At 32.3% G+C, this 27,035-nt stretch overlaps 3 protein-coding genes and 1 long non-coding RNA gene across 6 annotated transcripts; 2 read left to right on the top strand and 2 right to left on the bottom strand.

The window, feature by feature from the left end:
- The first annotated feature begins 307 nt into the window (after nucleotides 1-307).
- LOC112420077 (uncharacterized) lies at nucleotides 308-4,283 on the top strand. The gene is made up of 3 exons (XM_024778697.1): nucleotides 308-347; nucleotides 1,912-2,944; nucleotides 3,227-4,283. The coding sequence occupies exons 1-3, from the start codon at nucleotides 308-310 to the stop codon at nucleotides 4,281-4,283; spliced, it is 2,130 nt and encodes a 709-aa protein (XP_024634465.1).
- Nucleotides 4,284-7,219: 2,936 nt separating this feature from the next.
- On the top strand, nucleotides 7,220-10,395 carry LOC11416442 (uncharacterized). Of its 2 annotated transcripts, none has more exons than XM_024780072.2 (3): nucleotides 7,220-7,833; nucleotides 8,033-8,218; nucleotides 9,811-10,395. In XM_024780072.2, the coding sequence occupies exons 1-3, from the start codon at nucleotides 7,327-7,329 to the stop codon at nucleotides 10,096-10,098; spliced, it is 981 nt and encodes a 326-aa protein (XP_024635840.1). In that variant the 5' UTR covers nucleotides 7,220-7,326; the 3' UTR covers nucleotides 10,099-10,395. The 2 variants fall into 2 exon arrangements, with proteins under 2 accessions (XP_024635840.1, XP_003599451.1); XM_003599403.4 differs by having other exon boundaries at nucleotides 7,227-7,905.
- Nucleotides 10,396-14,016: 3,621 nt separating this feature from the next.
- LOC11410424 (protein PNS1) lies at nucleotides 14,017-18,730 on the bottom strand. 2 transcript variants are annotated; one of them, XM_003599402.4, is made up of 5 exons: nucleotides 18,568-18,730; nucleotides 18,060-18,455; nucleotides 16,552-17,463; nucleotides 15,612-15,845; nucleotides 14,017-15,097 (listed from the first exon to the last, which is right to left on the bottom strand). In XM_003599402.4, exons 1-5 carry the CDS (start codon nucleotides 18,583-18,585, stop codon nucleotides 14,915-14,917), a joined length of 1,743 nt encoding a protein of 580 aa, XP_003599450.3. In that variant the 5' UTR covers nucleotides 18,586-18,730; the 3' UTR covers nucleotides 14,017-14,914. The 2 variants fall into 2 exon arrangements, with proteins under 2 accessions (XP_003599450.3, XP_013459229.1); XM_013603775.3 differs by having other exon boundaries at nucleotides 16,552-17,460.
- Nucleotides 18,731-22,063: 3,333 nt separating this feature from the next.
- Nucleotides 22,064-22,650, bottom strand: LOC120579701 (uncharacterized). Its single transcript, XR_005645453.1, has 2 exons — nucleotides 22,506-22,650; nucleotides 22,064-22,371 (listed from the first exon to the last, which is right to left on the bottom strand). It is a non-coding gene; the product is annotated as an uncharacterized lncRNA (long non-coding RNA).
- Nucleotides 22,651-27,035: the final 4,385 nt, after the last annotated feature.

Genomic DNA, 27,035 nt, shown 5'->3' with positions numbered 1-27,035 from the left:
ACAAAATATGGAAGAAATGCTACTATGTTTGCAAGGTGGGTTTTAGTGAGAAAGAGGAGGAAGGTATACTTTTTATTTCTAAATTAAATAAATTATAAAATGTTCTTTAAAATTTATTGAAAAAGTGATCCAAATATTGTTTGATTATGTATGATATCCCTCCTTTAGTTATTTTAAAATTCTCAAATTTACATCAACATATAAATGTAGTCCTTTAAAACCCTCTAAAACTCAACTAGTAGATATACTCTTAAAACTTTGTTTGCGAGTTTCGAGAGGAAGAGATGAAAGGACTTTAGAAAAAAGAATGGAGCAAGTTGAAGAAATAGATGTTTTTGAGATGGGAGGTCTTTGGTGGCTTCATTTTTCCTCACAATACCAAACTTTCTTAATTTTGGGGACTCAAAAATTGTACCGAGGGTAAGGTTTTGAAGCATTTTGGATGCATTTTAATGAATTCTTCAAATTCAGTATATGTTGTTACAATATTCTTAAAATTAATAATATATTAATCATAGACATCAATATATTATTCTCTAAAAAAATCTCTTTTATAAAATGTGAAATATTTTTCTCTTTTAATTACCATATATTTCCCATCTCTCCCCTCTCCTCTAAACTTTCAAACAAAACTTAAAAGACGGAAAACTTTTTCTTTTCTAAGAAATAAATCTTTAATAAAATTGTTGCTGAAGCAATGCCGATTTATACCATGAGCAATCTTAGACTACCTTAGAGTGCTTGTGACCAAATGGATAGTTTAATGATTATATTTTTGGTGGAGAGAAAATGGAGGGAGAGAGGGAGAGGGACATTTAGACATTGTTCGGTAAAAGTAATAGATTAAGTTTACTAATTTAAAATGAACTTATAATAGATAAACTATATATATGATAGCAAGCTGGAGAATGAGTTTGCAGTGATTTATAAGAAGGTAAATTGTATTTTTTGTCCTTTAACTATTTAGGCAGTATCGTTTTGGTCCCTTAATTAAAATTCAATTTATTTTGGTCTCTTAATTTCTCTCCGTTACACATTTTGATCTTTTCCGTTAATTTTAATTCAAAAACGTTAGATTTTTCTTCATCTTCTTCTCCTCTTTTTCATCTTCATATCATCTCCATCAACAAGAATCCTAGAAAAATTCCAGAAAAAATGAAGAAAACCTAACGTTTTTGAATTAAAACTAACGGAAAGCAACAAAATGTGTAACAGAGAGAAGTTAAGGGACCAAAATAAATCGAATTTTAGTTAAGGGACCAAAGCGATACTACCTAAATAGCTAAGGGACCAAAAATACAATTTAGTCTTTATAAAATTAGTCGTTGAAAGACATGATACTTATAAAATGACAAAAACAAATTTTTAAATGAACATTTGAATTTTTTTTATTTAAGATAATAAAAGTAAAAATGTCAGAAAAATTTATACGCTATGAGCTAGTGAAAAGTGTTTTTAATATAATCATATAAATTTATACAAAGCAACAAAACCTCATAACTTCTTTCAAAAAAAAAAAAAATAAATAAACTTCATAACTAAAACTTATGCACTCCTTAAAAATAAACTTATGCATTGTAATATTTTTTTTTTGAAGGATTATGCATTGTAAAAATATATGCTATAAGTACTAATTCGACATTTTGCCTATTCATATTTTCTCGTTTATCCGTAGAGTGTGTTTGATGGTCATTCCACCCACAAAAAATGTATCATCATAAGGTAGGTAGTCCATAGTATAAACAATAAAATAGTCCATCTATCTCTAAATATATATCTTCATTACAAATTTTACATACATTCAAAAAAGTTGGTAATATAATTAATGTATTTAATTTATATGAGTATTGGTAATTTTGTGTATAATTTTTTAATATTGACTATTCACATTTTTTAAACCCTTCGTGTTAGAAGAGATTAAAGCAGGTATATGGGACTGTGATAGTTTTAAATGTCCCGGTTCAGATGGTGTTAATTTGGGTTTTTTCAAAGACTTTTCGGATGTTTTGAAGATTGATTTGTTGAATTTTTTTGCGGAGTTTCATCGTAATGGTAAACTAACCAAAGGTCTTAACTCAACTTTTATAGCTTTAATTCCTAAGGTTGAGTCTCCTCAGCGGGTGGCTGATTTTCGTCCAATCTCTTTGGTGAGTAGTGTGTATAAAATTTTATCTAAAGTTTTGGCTAATCGGCTTAGAAAGGTGGTTGGTAAGGTGGTGTCTGATTCACAGTCCGCTTTTATTAAGGGTAGACAAATTCTCGATGGTATCTTGATTGCAAATGAATTAGTTGATGATGCAAAGGTCAAGAAGAAAGATTTACTTTTGTTTAAGGTGGATTTTGAGAAAGCTTATGATTTTGTTGATTGGGGGTACATTGATGAAGTTATGTGTAAGATGAATTTTCTGAGTGTTTGGCGGTCCTGGATTATGGAGTGTATTACAACGGCAACGACATCAGTGTTAGTTAATGGGTGTCCGACAGATGAGTTTACTCTTGAAAGGGGTCTCCGGCAAGGGGATCCGCTTTCACCGTTTTTGTTCCTTTTAGCAGCTGAAGGTCTCAATGTGATGATGACAGCATTGGTTACGAATGGGATGTTTACTCCATATGGTGTAGGGGCGCAGGACAATGTGTTGGTATCTCACTTGCAATTTGCAGATGACACATTACTAGTAGGAGTCAAGTCATGGGCTAATGTTCGGGCTATGAGGGCTGTTCTGTTATTATTTGAATCTATCTCCGGGTTGAAAGTTAACTTCCATAAGAGTATGCTTTTTGGTGTGAATGTTAATAATTCTTGGCTTCATGAGGCAGCAGTGGTTATGAATTGTAAACATGGTCGGATTCCGTTTCTTTATTTAGGTTTGCCTATTGGTGGTGACCCACGGAAACTTCAATTTTGGCAGCCCCTTGTTGAGAGGATTCGTAGTCGTCTATCTGGGTAGAAATGTAAAAATCTATCTTTGGGTGGTCGGTTGGTTTTGCTTAAGTCCGTTCTGTCGTCCATTCTGGTTTATTTTCTTTCCTTCTTCAAAGCTCTCTCAGGTATCATATCTACTCTTGACTCTTTATTTATTAATTTCTTTTGGGGGGGTTGTGAGGATGTTAGGAAATTATCTTGGATCAAATGGGACAGTGTTTGTCTGAAACGGGAGAACGGAGGTTTGGGGGTGAAACAGTTGCGGGAATTTAATATTTCTTTATTGGGTAAATGGGTGTGGAGGGTGTTGGAGGATAGGGAGAGTTTGTGGAATGTAGTGCTTCGTGCGAAGTATGGAGAGGTTGGAGGGAGGGTGCGGTTTTGTGAGGGGGTGGGATCGGTTTGGTGGCGTCACATAAACCAAATTCGATCCGGTGTGGGGTTGGTGGATCCTAGGTGGTTGTTGGACAATATTGTGAGGAAGGTGGGTGATGGGTGTCATACTTTGTTTTGGGAGGACCCTTGGTTGGAGGACGTTCCGTTAGCTGTGTCTTTTTCTAGGCTTTATGAGTTGTCTAACTTCAAACTAGCTACGGTGAGGGAGATGTCTTTGTTAGGTTGGGGACTTGATGGGGGTGCTTGGCGGTGGAGGCGGAGATTGTTTGCGTGGGAGGAAGGGTTGTTGGGAGAGTGTGTGGGGCGGTTGGTTAACTCTGTTTTGCAGGTTGATGTCTCAGATAGGTGGGAGTGGAAACTTCTCCCGACAAAATCATATTCAGTTCAATCGGCTTATTCGTACTTAACAGCGGTGGATACTAACATTTCTGAAGATTTCGATCAATTCCTTTGGTTGAAAGCGGTTCCGTTGAAGGTTAACATCTTTGTTTGGCGTCTCTTTATGAATAGACTTGCTACAAAAGATAATTTGTGTAAAAGAAATGTCATTGCTTCTTCTCTTTTGGCTTGCGTGACTTCGTGTGGTAAGGAAGAGGAAAGGGATCATCTGTTTTTTCTTTGTGATCATTATGGTCGTCTTTGGCTTTTGATTTCACAGTGGCTTGGATTTGTTACCACTTTGAATGGTAATTTACATTCACATGCTTCCCAATTTTGCGCTCTTGGAGGTTTTTCGAAAAAATCTGTGACAGGTTTTACTATTATTTGGATTTCGGTTTTATTTGTCATATGGAAGGATAGAAACAGAAGAATTTTTCAGCAACAATTTGATCAGCTTGAAGTTCTTCTTGAAAGGGTTAAACTCCAGACGTTTTGGTGGTTGAAAGCGAATTACATCTTGTTCGATTTTGACTATCCTTATTGGAGGAAAAATCCCTTTCTTTGTTTACAGACTGCTTTGTAATGTTTTTTTCTGCTTCCTTGGATTATTGTTGTGTAACGAATTTTGTTTAGTCCTCTAGGCACACCTTGTGCTTGAGGGACCGGTTATTTCTTTAATATATTTTGCTTAGCTTCTTCAAAAAAGATAAATCAATAGTATTATTAATTAAAATATTTTTTGAAAAAATAATAAATACATTTAGAAAACTGAAAGAAATCTCAAATTTAGTGGCGTATACGTTTGTTTGCGTGGGACGAAGAGCCAGTGGGAAAATATGTGAGCAGATAGCATCTATTGTTTTGCAAGAAGATGAGAAGGATAGGTGGGTTTGGCAATTCAATCTGATCAAAGGTTATCCCGTGTGTAGTGTGAATGTTTACATTACTTCTATGAATTCTAATGATATGACAGTTATAATATTTGATTCAAAGCTATCCATCCTAAAGTTTCATTGTTTGTTTGGCGTTTGCTGCTTAACCGTCTCCTGCTGTTTGAATCATTTATTTGTTAGATGCGACTTTTTTGGCAGGTTATGGTCTTTGATGACTAATTGGCTAGTGTGTCGCAACAACATGCCTTAATCTTATTTGAACATCTTTTGCATTTTATTGCTCCTAGTGGCTTTTTAAAAAGGGGTTGGATTTCTTTGAATATTGGTTGGTTCTATACGGTTTGGATTATTTGAAAATAGCTAAAAAGGTCGGATTTTTCCGGTATAAAGAGGAAAATTTGCATACTTTATCCAAGAAGATCAAGTTCAAGTGCTTTTGGTAGTTGAAATCAAAATTCGTTACCTTTAATTTTAGTTATCATTTTTAGAGACTTAACCCTCGTCAATACTTATTAGTAATCTCCTAGTTGCTATGTTGTAATTTTGGTGTTTTATTTCCTTAGATATTGTTGACTTTGTGTATCTTTTGTAATCTTCTTTAGTACGACTTGTGCTAGAAAAATTATCGTTAATGAAATTTCAAATTTCACTTTAGTTTGTTAAAAAATGGATGCTTATAAATTAGGAATAGTAATAATAAAATAGCATAGCTCTAGCATCCTTTTCGGTTTAGATCTGAATCTTTTGCTAAACATTTCAGAGGAAACAGAATGGTAAAGCGTGCTTACTTTGTTATCATTTCTTGAATGTGGAAAGAGAAACATTCGGTGTAAAGCAAATTAACTAATGCCGTTATAATAGGCGCGCAATACCCATGATCACAACATAATCAATGGTTTTGCCATAATATAGGGATAGGGGGATTAATTACATTTTCTTTATTTGGTAAAAAAAATACATTTTCGTTATTGACGTTTTTTTTTTTAGATAGACGAAATGACAAAGTCATTATAAACTCATAAGTGGAGGTATCGGGGTTCGAACCTCGGTCATGACATAAGGTCTAACAATTTTGACATTTTGTCAGTTGAACTAGAACTTGTGGATACAGTTTTTTTTTACAAATCAAAATAGAATATATTGCTCAAATGTAGAGGGATTCACCCCGTACAAGGTGTGTTAAAAGTGGTGAATCACCCAAAGTCTGTTACAAAAACAAGACATCTAACAAAGGTGCCACCACCAGAAAAATAAACAAATTTACATGACACCATACAAATGGGTGGGTGTCTCCACCAATCATGAAAACGAAATGCAATTGGCATTGTGTTCGAAGATAGCCATAAAAAGGAATTCAGCTTCACTTTTTCAACAATACTTTGAGGGTCAATTACCACATTTTTAAAGACGCGGTTGTTTCTCTCCTTCTATATTGCCCAAAGACAAGCAAGCCAAATAACTTTAAGATGGAAATGAGAAGATCTCGGCAAACCTACCAAATGAATAAATTGGAAGTAGTGGTTCGAAATCGAGCCTGGAAAGACAAAAGGAAAGTCAAGCCAGTGACAAACTAAGTACCAAACACTTCCAAATAAGTCACACCAAATGAAGAGATAATCCACCGTCTCAATGAGATCACATCCTCCAACATACAAGTTATCGTTAGGTTGGAGAACATGTCATCGCACGAAGTTAGCTCTTGTTGGAACTCTATCTTAAAGGAGTCGCCAAGCAAAAAGAAAGACTTTTGTTGGAACTAATTTGTTCCACACGTCAGTGTTTGAACCGTCAACCACCTGTTCAAACAAGATTAAGTGACAAAAATTTATATGGTTAGTAATAGGAGAACCCATATTTAATTTTTATATGAAAAAATTCCTTGATCAAATATTTTTATTTCACTACCTAATTCTAGATTACCAAAATCTCTTTTTCCTAAAAATCGGAGAATTAAGGCCAAAGAAAAAATTATTATGCTTTGAGTGGAATTCAAACATTCAACCTTCTTATCGTTTTGTTGTTTAACCCTATGTCAAACCATCCTTATCCCCTTAAAGAGTTGGGGCAGATTGATATAATTTGGTTTATTAAAACCAAACTTATTTTCAATAATCACTAAAATATTGTAAACAAAATAAATTCAATTTGGAAAAACTACATTAATATAGTTTTGTCTAATTGGTAAGAATTTATCTCAGATGTTAGAATTTTCGTTGATAATGTAAAAACTTCGTTCATTGTAAATACATAAGTATTATATAGGCTTTCATAGTTCTAGTGAGTTTCGAAATCAAATTCACCTAAACTTATCTCAGTTTATTAAATAAAAATATGGAAAATCATACATTGATTCATTGAACTTATAATTTTACGTCAAATAAAGAGAAAAGAAATGCATTGAGAATCAAAGAGAGTATAGTACAATGAAAACAATATATAATGCTAATGCATGATGAGACTTCAAATTAGAAGCAACAATAATGTTAGTTCTACTCATGTCCCTTAATGAACACCCAAACTATTTGTATAAAAAACAAAATATATTTTATTAAACAAATGTGTAAAATGCCTCAACTAGGCCCATCCTTCATGATGTAAACCTTAATTCCCTATCTTTATTTTGTTTAAAACCTAATCCATCCAAAGCCTCCCTCATTCACAATTGAAAACACACAAATAAACAAACCACTTTCTCTCCCACTTATTTGGCATGCTAAGAAACACACGACAATAATGTCTTACCATAATGGTATGCATCATAACAACAATGTTGTTGAAGATCATGAAACTCTGACATACCAAACCTACCCGTGTGGATACTATGTTCAAAGCCCCTCCACAGTCTCCCATGCAAATAGCATTGACAAACATAGCAACATCCAAAACGACACCGAATCAACTTTCCATTCCCCGAACCGATCCGAGACCCTTCCGATAAATCCGGTCCACGAACAAGAACCCAACCGTTTTGCCCTTTGCCGCTACTCCTCCTCTCGAGGCTCCAACAACTCTTTCTTGCACCACAAGAAGGTCTCATATGACGGCACTGCCACTGAAAACGGTGATGATCACCATCTGATGATCGTCAACGACAGTGGCAGTGTGGTCAGTGATGAGGAAGAGAAAGGGTTGTTTGACGAGTATTATTATGAAAAAAATGGAGGGTGGAAGAGGTACTTCTCTTACCATAACTCTGATTCATGTGCATGGATTTGGTTGCAAGTTACTTGGAGAGTTATGGTGAGTTTTGGATTTGCATTGCTTGTTTTCTACATTGCTACAAAACCTCCAACACCCAAAATCTCCTTTGAGGTGAGTGGGTCAATTTATCCATATATAATTTATACATTGATAGCAATAGCATGATGTCACTAATTTTTACTCATAAGGTTTCTTTATTTTTTTTTTGAACAAATAAGGTTTCTTTATTGATTTACAGATTGCAAGGATTCCAGAATTTAAACTAGGGGAAGGAGTGGATAGAACTGGAGTGACAACAAAGATTCTGACATGCAATTGCTCCATGAATTTAATCGTCGAGAATAAATCAAGATTCTTTGGTCTTCATATTCGGCCTCCCAAGATGGATATGAAATTTTCCATCTTACCCTTTGCATTTTCAAATGTAAGTATGTCAATTATAATATAGAATAGGCTTGAATATGTCTTTCGTCCCTGCAAATATAGGTCATTTAAATTTTCGTCCCTGAAGTTACTAATCTTTCCAATCTGCCTCAGCAAATATTAATCATTTGACTTTTGGTCATAATTGGGTTTTTTTTGCTGAAGTTACTAATCCTTCCAATCTGCCCCAGCAAATATTAATCATTTGACTTTTGGTCCTAATTGGATTTTTTTTGCTGAGGTGGGTTGTCATTAGCGACGTAGTGTCCATGTGGCAAGTGATGATTGAGCGAGGTGGTTTGCTTTAATAGGTCTTTCATCCCTGCAAATATAGGTCATTTAAATTTTCGTCCCTGAAGTTACTAATCAGATGTAATTAGGACCAAAAGTCAAATGATTAATATTTGCAGGGATAGATTAGAAGGATTAGTAACTTCAGGGACGAAAATTCAAATGACCTATATTTACAGGGACGAAAGACCTATTTAAGCCTACAAAATATTGAATGATTGATTCTAGCATATGTCCTTGTTAATTGGACATAAACTAGTGAATAATGATCCTCACATTTTGTCCCAAAACAAAAAGCGATCCTCATATATCACTATAGGATTACACATTATGATTGCCATTAGAAATCACAAAAGGCAAAACTTTACTATTTATTTATTTCTAGATGATAAATCAAGACACGCCCTTTTAGTGAGGTGCATTTTAGATCGAGCTTAGTTGGTCATTGTGATGATATTAATCACTATTTTTTTCGCTATTGAAACTTTTAAGCTTCATAAGCCTCTTTGACACTTTTTCAGATATATTATAAAAGCTTGGTAGTGTAACTAATTTTTAAATTTTTGTATAACATTCCTAATTTTACCTTATGTATATAGATGTATTAGATTGTCACTTTTTTTTTAATCTTTTAATACAAATTAGTATCGTAGTAACTAGAAATAAGAGTTTTTTTTTTTTTTTTTTTTGTCTAAGAGGGTTATATTTAGAGATAGAGGTGGTACGTTGTTTTTTAGTCCTCCATAAATACGCAAACCATTAGAGAGATAACTCTCAAACACTATTTTTTGTGTTTTTAAAAACTTAAGGAAAGAACTTCCTGTAATAGTTTTTCAAAATAAAGAATAGAGGAACCAAAGGAGCAACCATCAGTATTTAAAACATGACCCTAAGTTGATCCGGCCATGAGATGGTCTCATCTCATTATTAGTTTATTTATTTGTATAATATAGTAAAATAAAATATAGACCTTGTTTTATCAAGGGTGTGTTTAGATTGATGGTTTAGAGGGAGGGGGGTGTTACTTTTTTTTTTTTTTAAATTACGGAGTATATAACATGTTTTTCTAAAATAAATTAAGTGTGATAAAAGTATTATATGACCTTTTATCATTTATCATGTTAATATGTTAACTTTTTAAAAAACATTTTATAATGCCCGTAATTTAAAAATGTAAACTCTCTTCTCCCTTCCCCTCCTAAACCCTCCATCCAAACACATCGTAAGGATATTTGTAGGGACCTGAGAGGGTATCATCTCATCTCATCAGCATGTTTTTTTACAATGTTTGCATATATGTAGGGACCTGAGCTATACGCAGAAAGTGGATTAACAGTCTTTCCATTGCAATTAGAGGTAAAGAATAAGCCCATGTATGGTGCTGGAAGAAGCATGGAGGATATGCTAGATTCTGGAAGAGGATTACCAATATTGATACAAGTAACCTTGAGTTCAAGTTTTGAAGTTGTGCCAGCACTTGTAAAGCCTAAGTTCCATCACCGAGTAGAATGTATAGTGGTTCTTAAGAAGACTTACAATAAGAAACATCATTCCCAAGCATTTAATAGCACTTGTAAAGTAACTTCTTGATTAAATGTGAGTTTGAAGTACTCTATATTATTGATAAAAGCTTGAAGTCTTTTGGTGGGTTGTTAAACGGAAAGGAGAGAAAGTGGTGAGAAAGGATTGAGAAAAGAAAAATAGAAGATAATGAAGTAGATGTAATGTATTATTTGGTATTAGAACATCTCCAATATAAGTGATATTTTGGTTAAGAGCATGTAATGCTTGTTAGCTACCCTCCTTAAAGAAGCAATCAAAGATAGGGAAATGCTACCCGGGACACTATTTAAGAATTTTAAAATAAGAAGTTATTATTTACAAAAATTAAATATTTTAATTTTCAATGTATTAGATGTACTTTTTTTTTTAATTATAAAAGCCTATCTTCTTCTTCTTAACTTCTTATTCTAAAAGTTTGATAAAAGTTTATTAGGTCTAGCAATTGTTAAACCCTAATCAAGCCAAGCTTTTCTGTCCTTCATATCATTAAATGCATTGGAATAAAGCATATTCTCTCCATCTCATCCGTATGCATTAAATGTGACCCTTCGTTTGATTTGTTAAAAAATGAAGGACAGGACAAAACAATTTCAGTTGTTCAGTGTTTGATTTGTAAAACTATTTTAGGTACAGGACAAACTGGAGACAAGAGATAGGACAAAAACTGATATTTTTGTTCGTCAGCAAACCACACGTACAAGTTGTCTAAAATATCAAAATAGCATTTTGTCCCCCCAAAAATCGTATAAAACAAAAAATTATTCAATGTCATAAAAATTTGTCTTGTGCTGTTCTCCCTTGTATTGTGTTGTTCTTTCTTGTACTGTTTTATACTGTACTTGCTGTTTTGCAAACCAAACGCACCCTTCATATCCCAAATTTTTCCCTTTTCCCTCTCATGTGATCATTAAATGTCTTTTTTGACAAATTAATTTAAGGTCATGCTAACCGATGCCTCCGGGGCTCCGTTTAAGAAGTCAAATATAGTAATTTTTGAATTAAATGCTTAAATAATGATTCAAAATTAGGGTAATATTTTCATTCAAATTTGTGCATTAAATGCTTAAAAAATATCCTTTTCTATTTAAAATTTTCCCTTTTGGCATCCTTAACCAGTGCATCGGGAAATTGGTTAGCATTATCCATTAATTTATGTCGAACAATTAAGGTAATCAGGATTGTCCGGTTTACTAATTCGTATAATTAAATTTGAGACATTTACTTTTAAGTTAGAATACTAATATGGCTATATGGCAATGCTTATAGTCAATTACATTAATATTTTTTAATATGAATTATTGGAATGTTTTATATCAATATTTTTGTTTTTGAAATTAGATAATTAAATTTAAACAATATAATTAAAATAACCGGTCAGCCATTTCATTAATAAAAAGTTAATTTTGTTTACTTAGATTATTGATGTTTAAACAACTGCATTAAAATTTAAAGTTGGAGATAAGTTAGGAAGATTTCAAAACCTATGTCCTTGGTTTTATCTTCAGTTGGAGATAGTTTTGAACCTTCAATATTTCAAAACAACTGCATTAAAATTTAAAGTTGGTGATTATTATTTTTGTGTATAGATCGATCTGTATATATAACTTATGCTATCTATTTTAGGTACAGGTTGAAAATAGCTTTTGATGATATACTTGATGGTGTTATTAGAAAAAAAATCTCATTAATGTTAAGGAAATATATATTTGTATAAAGTAACTTTTATTGTGGTTTGGTTTGATTTTATTCTTTTGTTTGTTATTGTTGATTTGTACCAAAACTTTGTTTGTTAAGAGTTTTGTATTAACTTTGTTTCTATACGGTTCATGTGTATAATTTTCATGTAACTTATGTATTTTCTATTGCCAAACATGCAGTATGTATTCAAGCCATCTTTTCATGATTTTAAACCTCTTGATGTGGTTGTTCCCTATCATGGTGCTTCTTGGGTTAATAGAGATATATGATATCATATAACAAATCTTTCTATGTTCATAACGTATCAACTGAGTAATCATTAAAAGAATAAGATAAAAAAGTATATTAATAGTTAATGGCTAAAATTGGTTACTTAGTTGTAATTATTTAATGGTTATTTAATTATGGATATTTAGTGGATAAAAATCACATCTCACACATTTTTGACTTAAATGGTAATGCACTGGGTATAAATGTTGTAGGTGTCATATTCATTGACAATTATTTTGTTTTATTTTATAACTTTGATTCTTTTGTATTTGATTGCCTTTTTTTTTTTTTGCATTGTAAATTTTTTTTCTTGTAGCAAAAATTAATCTCTAATGAATTTAAAATTTACCATTTTGTAGTACTATCTATTAGGGCTAATATACCACTAATCTTATATCTTAATAGTCCCCTGCAAGTTGGAAGGTGGTCAACACTTCCAATTTGGAAAGAGAAATACAAAAGTACATAAAACAAAATAAATTACAAGAGATGTCGGAAACACATCGTCCAAGAGCATAGTCAATAACCAAATGTGTATCCAACAAGAGGAAACTACAACTCAAGGTTTAACTGTTTGGGAGTATAAGCAATAAAACAACGCTTAACCACCATCTGGTAGAAGCAAGCACCAACAAAGTCATAAAAGACACAAACCTTAACTATCAAGAATTCTCAATCACTCAAGACAGAAGCACAATAACGACGCTTAACAATCCTTGGATAGAAGCACAACAACACTTAACCATTCATGACAGAAGCTTATCAACATGGCTTAACCATCATGAACAGAATCACAATACAATAGCCTACTTAGAATAACTGAACGCGACGTGACTGTTAATTAGTTCCAACAAATTAATAGGGGGATTCGAAAATTTTTAACTGTTGCTTACATTTCTGCAACCAAAACAGGTAACTTGCTCTGTTGCAAATAGATAAAAATTGCAAATCTCTTACCCTCAACTCTTTTATTATAATTTTGTTTTAAAATAATTAATGTGATTTGTTTAGACGAAACGACAATCCCTATGGAAACGATACTCTACTTATCACTTTATTACTTGGTAAACGATTTGGTAAACTTGCCTAATTTGATCATCAACATCCATAGAAGGAATGAGAGAAATGTAGTAAAGCTCTTTGTATTGATGGAAATTGAATATTATAAATTAGTGAAATTGCCCACTAATGAGGTGGTTTCAAGCTATTTATACTACTATATATTAAGACTAATATACCACTAATCATATATCTCTAATACTATGAGTATTTATTTAGGTGATATAGATTTAATTAGTGTTTATCTTATGTTGCGGTTTGGTTTGTTTGGTTCAATTGGTAATATAAAAACCGCAAATCAAATCAAACCATACAGTTGAGTAAAAAAATGATTTGAACACATTCAAACCAAATTTGATTTTTTACGGTTTCAATTTAGATTGGTTCAGTTTACGATTTTTCTATTGAATTTGTTCGATTTTGAATCAATGTTGTTGTAATTCATCTTTCACAAACTCTTATGTTGAATTTAGTCATAGACAAACAAGATTAACCAGAGATGTCACATTTACTTTGATTGACATACCTATCATTAAACTGATATCTAGTAAAATGATATAAACTTTTTTGCTTAAAAGAAATTTATATTGAAAAAAGTTACTAATTTACATAATTTTAAAGCTTGTGATGTGAAAAAGCAATAAAATTTTATTTTGACAAATAAGCAATAACAAATGACAACATGGACTTTTATATTAGAAAAAGGAATCTTCAATAGGAATAAAAATCCAGCCTTCAGAAACAAATCTAAAAAAGTACAGTATCTTCAAGCATCTTAGTTATAACATGTGACCACACCAACCAGCCTCAATGATTTTATAACAAGTTGTACACTTTACAAAAAAATATTAATTAATTATTTACACCATGGAATAGCATACAACTACTTTTTTTAACATAAAATAAAACTCATGGACATTGCTAAAAGATTAGAAAAACTAATTAAATTAGGAATCAGTGCCTTCTACGCATACCTAACAATAAAATAATGATGGAACTCCACCTTATGGAATATCCTAAAAGTATATGTACAAAAATAAATAAACATGATATTACAAGGATGGACCACAAATCACTTTAGTGGCATTGTTGATTAGTCTCATTTACCCCACATTTATTTCAAGGTACAAAATTCCAAGAGATCCAATGATGGCTCTTCAAGCCAGATCATTCTTTCAACAAAACCACTTCCTCAGCCATCATGACTTTTTTTTTTAAGGCTTAACAGTACTTTCCGCCCCTATGTTTCATAATGTTGCGATTTTGACCCCCTATTAAAAAAATTAGCAATTTTGGCCCCTTTCATCCCAAAATTGCTCAAAAGATGCCACGTGACCCAGAAAAGGGGTCATAATCGCAACTTTTTGTAAAGATAAGGGGTCAAAAAACATATTTCCCTTATGTTAGGGGTTAAAAGAGCATATTTCCCTAAACATAGGGAGTCACTTTTGTCATTTTTTTAATAGGGGGCCAAAATCGCAACATTTTAAAACTTAGGGGGCGAAAAGAGGAGTTTAGCCTTTTTTTTTTATTCGCTTCAATTCAAGTATTCAACTCTTTTGGTCATGTATGCCCTTCCACTAAGAGCATTTTTCATATCTTATCTTGACCTTCATCTTGAATTTACTTAGTGTAACAACAAAGCTAACACTACCATAAAAAAAAATTAGTAACAAAAATATTTAGAGACGAAAAAATAAAATCTATCTCTAATTCGCTAGATTTAATGACGAAATTAGAGACGAATTTCATGTTTTCCATCTCTAAATTTTCGTCGTTAATTTAATTTTTGTTTTTGGATAGTGAAATTATGAATTTAGGACCTTGTAGTATATCTTCTTAGTCCCCTTGGTGTAGGTACAACCACTTCACGACCAGTTTTTAACAAAGCTTGACGATCCTTAATTGTTTTATCAAACAATCTGTTTTCTGGATTTTCAGCATAACATACATAGTAACAACTCACACAAGCATGAGGCACTGCCATTGCAATCCTAGTCTGCAAAATCAACAAGTTGATCATGTTAAGATTTGATCACATGCTAATTAATCATTGTTAATTAATAGTAAAAAAAATGGTTTAATTACAATGTAGGTCCCTTAACTACTTAAAGACTTTTTAGTAAATTACTAAACAAAAAATTTATAATTGAATCCCAAAATTTGGTTAGTAGTTTGTAATTAGGTTTTTAACTAAAGTTTTAATTGGGTCCATAAAATTTTATATAAATTAGAGTTAGGTCCTTGAACTTAAGAGACCTGTATACAAATTGTTTAAAAAATTAGGAACCTAACTAAAATTTATTTAAAAGTTTAAGAGGGACTAATTATAAATTATTTGAAAAATCCAAAGACATGGTTAAATAAATTAGTTCGGGAATCTAACTAAATATTTTAAAAAAATTAGAAAATATTAAAATAATAATTTCAAAGATTTGTTTAAAAATCAGAAAATAAGTCAGGGACCTACATAGCATAGTAAACAAACCATTAGTCAAATAAGGGGTACCAACCAAAAGGTATCCAATGAAGAATGTGAGTAAAGACAGGGTGGCTGTGAAACTTTTGTGTACACTTTGAGTCCAAGCAGCCACAACAATAACACACATAGAGCCACTACAAACTCCTGTGAGGAAGCAAATTGAGCTGGTTATATCAGCATCTACTATTGGCACCATGTCTTCCTTCTCGAATAGGGACCATGTGTCTTGTGATGCCATTACAAAACCTCTTCCATAGGCTGCAATCTGTTATGATCAATTCAAATTTAAGTTAGGTAACTTTAAATAATTGGTGGATAGTGATTGCTATGTGATAATGTACTACAAGGGATATGATGACAACGAATTTGAAAGACGGTAGGGTCCGTGTAATAGAGGAATCCAACAGATCATGTAATCCGAAACAGAAAAGAGTTTGATGACTACGAATTGATGGTGTATGATAATTTTACACAAACTTCCAATCAAATCTAAGCCACATAGTTCTTTTTTGTATTGGCCGAGTGTTCAACACATACTCAAATAAACACACACGGACGAGGGAAATGTGGTGAGCAGGTTCGATCCCAGGCTGTAACAATGAGGATGCAGATACTTATTGATAAATTTTAAGAAGTAATAGATTAAAATGACATCATAGTAAAATGTGATTTTGGATGACCATGGATTTTTTTTAACGTCAGTGTATAGTCACTAAACTCAACAAAAAAAGACTCATCGATAAATTTTAGAGTAAAAAAGCGAAGCTAAGAACTAACAGCAAATTTAATTTTTCAGAATTCTTGAATCATTTAAAATGTTGATTATAAGCTAAGAAGAAAAAACTAAAGATAGCATTTCTTGAAGACCAACAATTTGAATTTGCACTCATATACTAATTATAATGGTCACTTGTACATACAGTTATATTATATGTACCGAATATTAATCAATTGTTTATCTGTGATGTTACCTGTACATATGCCCAACTATTGCCATTTCTGAAAATTGATTGCATGACTCCCAAACAACAACGAGCGCAACAAAACATGAACTCATCTTCTCCCTCAAGCAAATTCAGCCCCCTAGCAACAATTCTCAGCGCTTCAATTGTTGGCACAAATAGAGACCCCAAACAAGCACTTCCAAGATTCCGAGTCAACGCTCTCAGAAAGCAAAATTGTGTGCTAGATTGCATTCCTCTCAAGTAATACAACGCGATAACCCTACTAACCGTTATATTAACAACATTCCTCATAACCTCTGTGGTCCAAGCCAAACTCAACACCAATGCGATGATAACCAAAGGCGGAAAATAAAAGTTCAAAGCTCCAACTACTGCTAAAGTCCACAGAGATATCCACAAGAATCCAGCCGCAAGCATGTAATAAGTAGGTCGATTCAAATCACTGAATTTGGACATCGGTTGAAGCGATAAACTCAAAACCTTACAACAGAACTTAATTCTATGACTAATCCAACAACCATATAAGCCATTTCCAATCGCAAAAGCAATGAAACAAACACCAACACCGTCAGTTGGAGGCTTTTGGAAGCAAATAAGAAGAATCCCGGCTGCAAGAGACATCACAAAAGTAAACCAAAGTATGAAATGAACCATAAAAGTTGGCCATTTTCTAATTGCACCTTGCCAAATAAAAGCAAGAATTATGCTCATAAAAGTTGCAGCTTCCACTTGTGGAAGAAAATACATCAACACTCTTTTTTCTTTCCTCTTAACAGAACCAGATTCTTGTACTAGTCCTTGGATTCCCTTGAACACAAGAAAACACACAAGAGCAATAGCTAGTAATTGGTGGAGAGCGAATATAAACAAGGATATTCTGTTAGTATATCTTCTTGAATTAAGCGTCACCGGTTGCTGCTGAAAAAATAAAACAGAATCTATATAAATTACTAAAAAAATAAATTTAGTAACAAAAAACAAAAATAAACCCTTAAAAAATTACAATCTTTGTCCAAATGAACACATGTAAATTTAATTTGTGTAAAGTATTTGACTTAAACAAGACACATTTAACCCTCACAACCATTTTCCAAAAAAAGATTAAAAATGTAAATAAATTACCTCTAAGTATTTGAACTCAACAAGAAACACTCACAATCCTTTACTAAAAAAAGTAAATTTCAATAAAGTATTCAACTTGTACAAGACACAAGAAACCCTCATTACCCTTTACAAAGAAAACAACTAAAATGTAAGTAATTTTTTTTTGAAGTATTTGAATTGAACAAGAAACCTGCATAACCTTTAACAAGAACGTGAATTTCATTAAAGTATTTGACTTGAACAAAACACATAAAAAAAAAAAATCCTCTTAACACATTTACAAAATAGTAAAAAAAAAATGTAAATTTCCATGAAGTATTGACATGAACAATGGGTCATGTAGCTCAACTTAATTAAAATTAAGGATTAAAGAAGTTAATGAATTAAAAGACCAAAAAAAACTAACATACCTGTTGTTGTGGTGGTGGTGGTGGTGGTGGTTGTGGAGTTTGAATTGGTGCTGGTGTTGGTATTGGAATGGAACGTGTAGGAGTATGAGAGCGTTGAGATTTCTTAGGAGGAGGAGGTTTTGCAACTCTTGTATTGCTATTCATCACAATCCTCAAAGGGTTAGTAGGGTTTAATCTATGAAATCTTGAAACATTAAACCCTTCATGTTCATCATGATGACCATGACCACCATGACCATGAGCAACATTCTCAACATCTTCATCATCATCATCATCATCATCTTCAACATCATTCTTTCCAACTTCACCTTTCTCCAAATCCCTTAACCCTTCTTCCTTCTTTCCATCATCCATCTTTCTAGCTCCTTCACTTTCATTCCCTCTCTCATCCACCACCTAAACAAAAAAAAAAAAACATCAAAAAACAAAAAAAAAAATCAAAATTTTACACAAATGGTAACAACCCATTTTACAAAAACAATAAATTGAAACAAATGAAATTAATTACATGTTCTGTGGCACCCATTTGAAAAATTTAAGGTTATGATGTTTTTTTTTTTTTCTGAGAGAATAATGTTGGTGTTGTGTTCTAGATTGATAAAGATGACGTTACTGGCTTATGTTGTTGTTTTCATTTGGAGTTTGTAGTTACAAGTTACTCACAGTTTCTCTAACACGAACTATTGTTCAATGGTGGGATCCACTGGGTATTGATGTTTGGGGAAGAGTTATTCACGTGTCACAGTAGCGAGTGGAGGCTACGCGATAATGTTTTACTGAATAGTCATTGTTTCACGTGTCAGAGAAAAACATAGCACGTGGAAGAGGGAAACGAGTATAAAATTGCCACTTTCTTTTTTCTTTTGACAGCATGCGTCTCCTTCTTTTTTCCGTGATTCAGTTTTGCAGCTGTAGCAAAATATCATGGTTTCACGCAGTTTTCGATCTCGGTCGTTCATCTTAGATCAAATGGTTAATATTAAAAATTGTGTCTCATATTCCTTTTTTCCATGTCAATATAGATGGTTTTCACTTGAATGTTATTGGTATCTGTCTTTCAATTGATACGTTTAATGTGTACATGATCTTGTTAAGAGATAAGATTTTGTTAAAAGATAGGTACACGATATAATAACATAAATAAAATAACACGATCCAAGAAAGAATGACAAACTTTTATGATATTGAATTACTATTTTTTAAATAAAGATTAAAATTTTTAAAATTTATATTTAGTTAAAAAAAAAAGTTCGATTACAAGTCATCAAAATATATGTAGTTCATGAGACTGATTTATCTAAGTAAATAGGAATTGATATGTTTGGTTGGTTGAGATCCGCTCTACAGAGGGATAATGGAGTCAGGTTCTGTTGCGAGTCATGTTCTGTTGATAATCCTTCTCCATAGGCTGGGGGTGGTGTACCTGAATCGTTGAAGGATAATAGAGGCCGTGGTTGGAACAAAACAAGTTTAAACAAGCCTCTTAAGTTTTGATAGTAACAGATCAATTAAATATGTTAATATTTGTTCAAAGTGTGCAAGATCATGGACTAAAATTTATAATGTCTTATTAAAGTATTGGTTCTAAAAGAACAAATTTAGAGCAAAATAATTTTCAAGAAAAACCAAGTTGCAAGTCATACTATGATGACTACCTAGAAGCTGGTACAATCAGACTCTGAAGATCAACCAGAAGCTGGACCTCAGACTTTGGAAGTCAGACTTTAGATAAGCAGAAGAACAAAGGAGCATAAGCATTGGATGTCAAGCTATGATAGTTATGAAAATCAAGTATAATGGTTTTGGAGTGTTAGAAGGTCAATGGATGTCACTTTCATTAAAGAACAATGAAGGACATGTGGTCGCTTAAGCGAACTGGTGAGCGACCAGTCAGCGACCAGAAAGCGAACAAAGTGAGTTGCTAATGTAACTTGTTCGCTTAAGCGAACCAGGTGGTTGCTTAAGCGAACATGTCCAGTTTCAGTCACTTTAATCTTTTGTTCCGGGTCTTTGGGGGCCAATCCGAGTTTTCTTAAATGATTCTTTAAGCATGTTTAACCACTGTTAATCCTCCAAAGCCAACTGGAACAATGATTGCTTGCCTATACTTGAAAATTTTGAATTGAGTCTTAACTTGTGAATTTAGGGAATTCCAAACTTTGTCGAAAACAAATTTTGTAAACTAATAAGGTTTACAAGTTAAACCTACAGCTCATATAGACTTAGGTAATACTTGCAAGGGTGGTCAAACATCTTAATCAAGGATAAAGTGATATTTCGGGTGGAAAGTAAAAGGTTATGAAAACGAGATTTTTGTATGGACTTAAGTTGTGCTTGGGTTAATGTTGATGATCCGGAGGCGACTTAATTTCATGAATACATTGTCGATTAAGATTGCTTGAAGGTTTTCAAATTGTCTATGTCGTTTGTCTTAAGAATTATGGTGACTTTGTTTATATAACTAAGTGAAGATGTTGAATAGTTATATTTTGGATATGATGATTATCATGAGATATGTATGCTATCTTACTTGGAGTATGAGAATGCCTGAAATGGTGAAACTATATGTGATAGTTGACGTGTCATGGTGAATACTATGATTTATTTGTGTATGGGCATGTTTTCTTGATAATGCAAATGATGTGAAGATGAACAATACAATTGGGTGTTGTCCTATATATTGTGGAGAAAATTGTTATTGTTGTCGCATTATCGAGTCTTGTGACATGTCCATGCATCATAGTCGTGTAGTTGTAAAAGGGTTGAGCTCTTCTACTTCAGAGATTATGTAAGGCGGGTGTGAACCCTTACATACGATGTGTTTTATCATCGAAGGTGGCGACCTTTTGGAGATTTGGTACCACATGAATTTATGTGTCAATAAGTGCATATCATAACATGAGTCTGATTTGATATATGTGATTGGTGATTGTTCATGAAATGTGATTATTGATTATTCATGATAAATGTGATTTGTGATAGTGAATGGATAATTGTGAATTGATTGTTGTTCATGTGATTGGTGATTATTAATGTGAGATATTGGAGTGTGACGTAAGTATTGACATGTGGTTTTTATTGGTCAAATGCATGATGTTAATTGAAATATTCATGTTAACTGTTATTTGGATTATGATAATGTAATACTTACCCCCAGTGGTTTTAACCACCTATCTGTCTGTATGGATGGGTAGACGTTGTGCAGGAGTAGTGCTTGGTGAGTTTGTGCTTGGTGATATCGGGAGCTTTCTCCGATATCAGTGTTGAGTCGGCTCTGATCTAGGCTTATTGTGTCGGTCTATATTAGGTTATTTTTGGATTTTGTCTTGTTGGAGATTACACGTTTGTTTGGGATTTTTGAGATGCATCTATGTGATGTGATTTATTGATTCATGACATGTACATATTCGGATTACTCTGGTTTATATTCCGCTGCAACTGTTGAGGTTTATATACATGTTTATTGGTTTTGAATTTTGAATGTGGCGTAGCCTCTATTTCTTGAATAAATGTATTATTCGCATGTTTAATTGCTTTAATAGAAATATGAGTGTTACAGATTGTATTTGAGAGAAATAGGAAATAAACAATGATCAAATAAAGATAGAGATAAAAATTAATATTTAAATTATAAAGTTTCATTTCATTGCACACACCCTAAATTGGGAGGAATAAAAAATTGATGGATTGGATAAAATGGGATAAGATGGATTTATGAAATGTGTTCCATTCATTATGTTCCATTCCACTTTATTCATTTTTTTTTTTTCAAATCTAAACCAATGGAATATAATAACTTACCATTTCATTCCATTGGTTATCATCAATCCAAACATTTGTCAAAGTTTTACAAGAATGATCAATATATATTTTTATTTTGAGATCAATATATTTAAAAAGGTTTATCTAACTTTTATAAGATGATATTTTGATATAAAAGACATTGTGCTTAGCTATGAATATTATTATTTTTATATATTATTTATGATAACTGCATCACAATATTCAATTACTAATTTTACACCTCTTTTTAAGATGGTTTTATTTTTGCATCACTTGATATTACAAGGTCACACTTTTACTAGTGAGATGATACCTCAATGACCAATCTTATGTATCTAGCGTATAAAACAATTTCCTTGTGGTATTAGGCCAGGAATTTTATCAGCAAAAATGGGTGAATTAAAACACCAACACCGCCCGTGAATACAACATCCATGTGTGTTAGGAGGACAACCAGGCTGACAATCTGAATCATATTTACAAGGGTGAGTTCCTTCAACTCCTTTTCCTTCTAATTTCATGCACATATCTACATATACAAACAATGCACGAGGACATATAAGATTAATATGTTGTATGTAAAAAGTGAAATTTTTTTATTTTTTGAAGTTATCTAATTTCATCACAGAACAAAGCAAGACAATTTGATCATTGATTTCAAACCTGAAGCATGGATGAAGAATTCCAATAAAAATATCATTGTGACAACAGTTATCCTTTTAGTGTCCATTTTGTACATAGAACATATAGTATTTTTTCTTTCTTTCAGGAAAACATATAGTATTCTATAGATGTCAATTATTTATACATGCATATGGTGATACTGCACCTTGACCTTATTGATTATTTTAAATATAAATAATATATTTATAAATAACATTTATTTATATGAGACAGAAATAGTATATTATATTTTATAGTTTATATTTATCTATAATTTGTCTTTCCATATGGTGAGACTTCACCTTGATCATATTTTTTAGAAGATCTAACACCCTCAAACCCCACATATAATATTTAATAATAAAATCAACGGATAATCACAAAGGTTCAAGGTGCTACGTCATCATTAATCCAAAAAATGCATATACATCATAAATATAAATTGTCACAACGAAAATAACATCTTAGACATCAAAATCCATAAAGTAAATAAAATCCCTGACACCTAATTAGAACACTTCTACTAAGACTCCAAGATAAAAGCAAATAAAGGAGGATAGACATCATGCCATCCTCAGGAACTCACGCCGATCAAGCGTCCTCAACCTGCACGTCTTCACTACGATGATGTAGGCGACCAAAATGTCACTGGAGGAAAAGATATATGTTCAACATAAAGAATATATGAACTCAAGCTTAATATTTATGATTCAAATATCATATACACATATTCATTTCCTAAACTACTATAAACATTTATCATTTCATTCAATCAATCAATAAAATAACTGCAACAACTTTCAATTATCATCACAAGTTATAGCAAGTATCCACATCATCATTTTGTCACAAAGTCGAATATACATTATTAACACTTCATTACCAAACTAACACAATTACACATTTATCACAAAGCACAAATATCCACGTACACATCTTCACATAAGTTCACATAATCAAATACACGACTGTCACATAGACTCATATGTATGCGATGTTCTAGTTCTACTCTATATGCATGTGGTACCAAGTTTTAATTAGGGAAAAGAAGAAAAAAAATACACCTTAAAAGGCGAGTGTGTCACAATTCAAAAGGCAACGAAAAAGGACATTGGAGAATATTTAGTGTGAATTGATTTTCTTATATAGTAGATTTTGGTAATATATTCATATAAATGATAATTAATTGTAATAAAAAGAGTTTATTTTTTATTTTTAAAGAAGGGTCCGGCTAACCGGTGCCCCCGAGGCACCGGTTAGCATTTCCCTTTAAAGAATTGTATAAAAAAGAGTTACTAGTGAAAGAAGTATCATGAAAGAAAACACACCAACACTGCCCAATTTGCAATTTATTATATTGCTTTTTTATTCATACATTATCATTGCATCATAACATTCAAATTCTCTTTTATTAATACATTATAATTGCATCATAACATTCAAATTCAATAGTAAATTTATAATTTGGGGGTATGAAACTAATTAGGTATGTTTATTAGCAGAAGATGGTGGCGAAAAACACCAACACTGCCCACCAAGACATTCTGGACGCTCTCCATTTCCGCATCCACAGTCTTTATCAGCTTTACAAGGGAACTTCTTCCCGATAGGTCTTTTTCTGTCTAATGCCAAGCACGTATCTATATATTCAACCAATACATTAGAACATGAGATAAACAATGAAAGCAAAGAAGGGTAAATTAACATGTTTGAAATAGACAATTTATTCAATTAATTTAATTGGGTTCAAACCTGATGTTAACATGAAAAAAGCCAATAAAAATATCATTGTGATAGCAAAATTCCTTGTAGTGTTCATCTTGTACAAACTATAGAGTTATAGAGTATATAGAGAGTATAAGGAGATGAATTTGAATTGTGTTGAGAAGTTTTATATTAGTCTCCCTATTTATATATATTGAGAGATGGCCAATTATATTAAAGAGCAATGATATGTTCCAACCTAGTACATAAGGAAATAAATAAAATATACTTTAATACAAATCAATACGTATAGTTTACATTCCAACATAAAACCAAAATCTCCTAGAATAAATATATAAAACTGAAATGTGAAGTAAAATTGTAATTAATTGTCGTTATGTTCATTTATGTGCATGATCTCTTACTTTGTGCCATGATGATTTCATTATTATTCAATACATATCTTTATTTTAATCTTAGTTTTAAAACTCGGATCGGACATCGACTCGATAAAGTCACTGAATCACTGATTGAACCGCATGACTAAATTGGATTAAATTGGATGACTCGATCTTATAATTTAGTATCTATAAAAAATTTGTATAGGCTCTAATTCTTGCCGCATCACACTAAAAGAGTCAATTTTTTCTTACCTAGTTAAGCCATGATTAAGTAACATACATCATACCTCTTGAAGTAAATATTAAAAAAAAAAAAAAGTGATCATGATCAAAACTAATGCTAAAGAAGCAAAAAAAGATTATATAAAATTTTGAGCCACACATTCAAAAAGAAACAAAAACAATACTAATTGGAAGTCCACATCACCCAGACACAATAACTATTTAACCTATTTCTGGCATCTGCTTCTCTCCTCATGCATCAAAAAATAAAAACATGTGAGAAACCATAAAAAGTTAGAAGCATAAGTAAAATGTGAAAACAACACTTCCTCGGTGCCTTTGTTCAGACTATATGTAGAAAACAAAAATCTAAATTGCAATCTCAATCTTAATCTTAATCTTAATAATACACAGATGCAAAGTATGTTTAAGGAAAAATCTCAAGCTCTAATCTAATTCTTGCAACGTCACACTAAAAAGTAAAAAAAAAAAAAAAAAAACTTACATAATTAAGTCTTAATTCATACATCATATCTCTTCAAGAAAATATTAAAAAAAATTGATCATGATCAAAACTAATGCCCAAAAAGCAAAAGTTATATGCTATTTTGAGCCTCACATTCAGAGACAAACAAAAACAATACAAATTGGAAGCCCACATCACCCACGCTAAATAAATGCTTAACCTATTTCTGACGTCCGCTTCTCTCCTTAAACATAAAAAAATAAAGGTTTAATTGCACTTTTGGCCCCTTATGTTTCAAGAAGTTGCGATTTTCGACCCCTAACTAATTAAAATACAAAACAGCCCCCTATGTATTGGATTTTTGGCAGTTTTGGCCCACTAACTAATTAAAATACAAAACAGCCCCCTATGTATTGGATCTTTAGCAGTTTTGGCCCCCCAAACCAATTTTAAATTTGTTCCTGAATGCTAAAACTAGGGCTTATTAGATCGTTTGATCCCTTATTTAATTTATTGTTTTCATTTTGGTCCCATAATTAATAAAAATGGCGTTTTAGTCCCTCACATTTTCCTCCGTTTACCAAATAAATTCCGACGGTTAAGTTTAACCCAAATGATGTCTATGGTGGACCAACCTTAAGAGCGGTCCACCATAGATCCTATTAATTATTTTAATTTCGACCGTTTGATTTTTCTTTTAACAAAGAACCATTGGATTAGGCAAGTCTATTTTATCTTAAGAAGTATCACCAACACCTAATTTTTTTTCCTTTTCTTCATCTTCTATATTCACGGTTTAACATTCACAGTTCCACAATCACAGTTTTGACAAAATCCCATTTTCCCTTTCAAGAACTAATATTTTCACCATTTCTTCATCCTCAATTAAAATCACAATCAATTAAAAAATTCATCCTCTGATTTTCCTACCCAGAAAAAAACAACTCCTTCATCAATTTTCCAGGAAAAACTACCCAGATCTGAAAGAAGGTGGATTCGAATTTTGTTGCGATTCAAAGACATAGGGTTGTTGCGATTGAGAGGCTAATGGAAGTGGAATTGGAAGCGGATTCAGAGGCTAATGGAAGCGGTGGTTGCGACGTCGTTGATTGATTCTAACGGTTGTAACGGCAGCGGCGATGGGTTTAACGGCGGTGACGATGGGATAAGAAGAAAAAGATTAAGCATTAAAATTGCATTGGATCTAAAAAATGTAAACAACATAACGCTTCTAGATTTCCTTTTCTTCTTCTTCAGCTTCTTCTAAAAAATTGCATTGTTCGATATCAGTTAACTTCAATTCTGAAATTTCCAAAAATCTATCAGAATCTGCTTCATGTTATAACCCTAAAACAAATTTCGGATTTAATTTAGTTTAATTTCTGGATTTTTGTTATTTTGTTATGAAGGGGAAGAGATAAATTGTTGAAAATTGTTGTTGTTGTTGTGATGTGTTGTTGTTGTGTTGTTATTGTTGCTGTGTTATGGGTTCTGCTATGTTGCTGCTGTGTTTGTGATGAAGGGGAAGAATATGTTTGTGTTAGTGATTGTTGGAGAAGAAGAGGACAACATAAATTGGGATTTTTAATTTGACATTAGGGGTGTTTTAGGTATTTCACATCTTTAGCAAAAGATCGAATGATTAAAATTAACAAAATTAATAAGGTATATGATAGACCACTTTTAAGGTTGGTTCACCATAGACATTTGAAGTTAAAGTTAACAGTCGGGATTTAT

This window comes from Medicago truncatula, chromosome 3 (assembly GCF_003473485.1).
Source record: "Medicago truncatula cultivar Jemalong A17 chromosome 3, MtrunA17r5.0-ANR, whole genome shotgun sequence".
NCBI lineage: Eukaryota > Viridiplantae > Streptophyta > Magnoliopsida > Fabales > Fabaceae > Medicago > Medicago truncatula.
The sequence above is the reverse complement of the archived record's forward strand: the minus strand, read 5'-3'. Positions and strand labels throughout refer to the sequence as shown.

Bases quoted from the DNA above. Each gene is read 5' to 3' on its own strand.
- LOC112420077 (XM_024778697.1), top strand. From the start codon at position 308: ATGGAGCAAGTTGAAGAAATAGATGTTTTTGAGATGGGAG. The intron at 348-1,911 runs GTCTTTGGTGGC...CCTTCGTGTTAG, and splicing joins AGATGTTTTTGAGATGGGAG to AAGAGATTAAAGCAGGTATA. The intron at 2,945-3,226 runs GTAGAAATGTAA...ATGGGTGTGGAG, and splicing joins ATTCGTAGTCGTCTATCTGG to GGTGTTGGAGGATAGGGAGA.
- LOC11416442 (XM_003599403.4), top strand. From the start codon at position 7,327: ATGTCTTACCATAATGGTATGCATCATAACAACAATGTTGTTGAAGAT. The intron at 7,906-8,032 runs GTGAGTGGGTCA...ATTGATTTACAG, and splicing joins CACCCAAAATCTCCTTTGAG to ATTGCAAGGATTCCAGAATT. The intron at 8,219-9,810 runs GTAAGTATGTCA...GCATATATGTAG, and splicing joins TACCCTTTGCATTTTCAAAT to GGACCTGAGCTATACGCAGA.
- LOC11410424 (XM_003599402.4), bottom strand. The intron at 17,464-18,059 runs GTATGTTAGTTT...TTATTTTTTCAG, and splicing joins CACCACCACCACAACAACAG to CAGCAACCGGTGACGCTTAA. The intron at 15,846-16,551 runs GTAACATCACAG...TGATCATAACAG, and splicing joins ATAGTTGGGCATATGTACAG to ATTGCAGCCTATGGAAGAGG.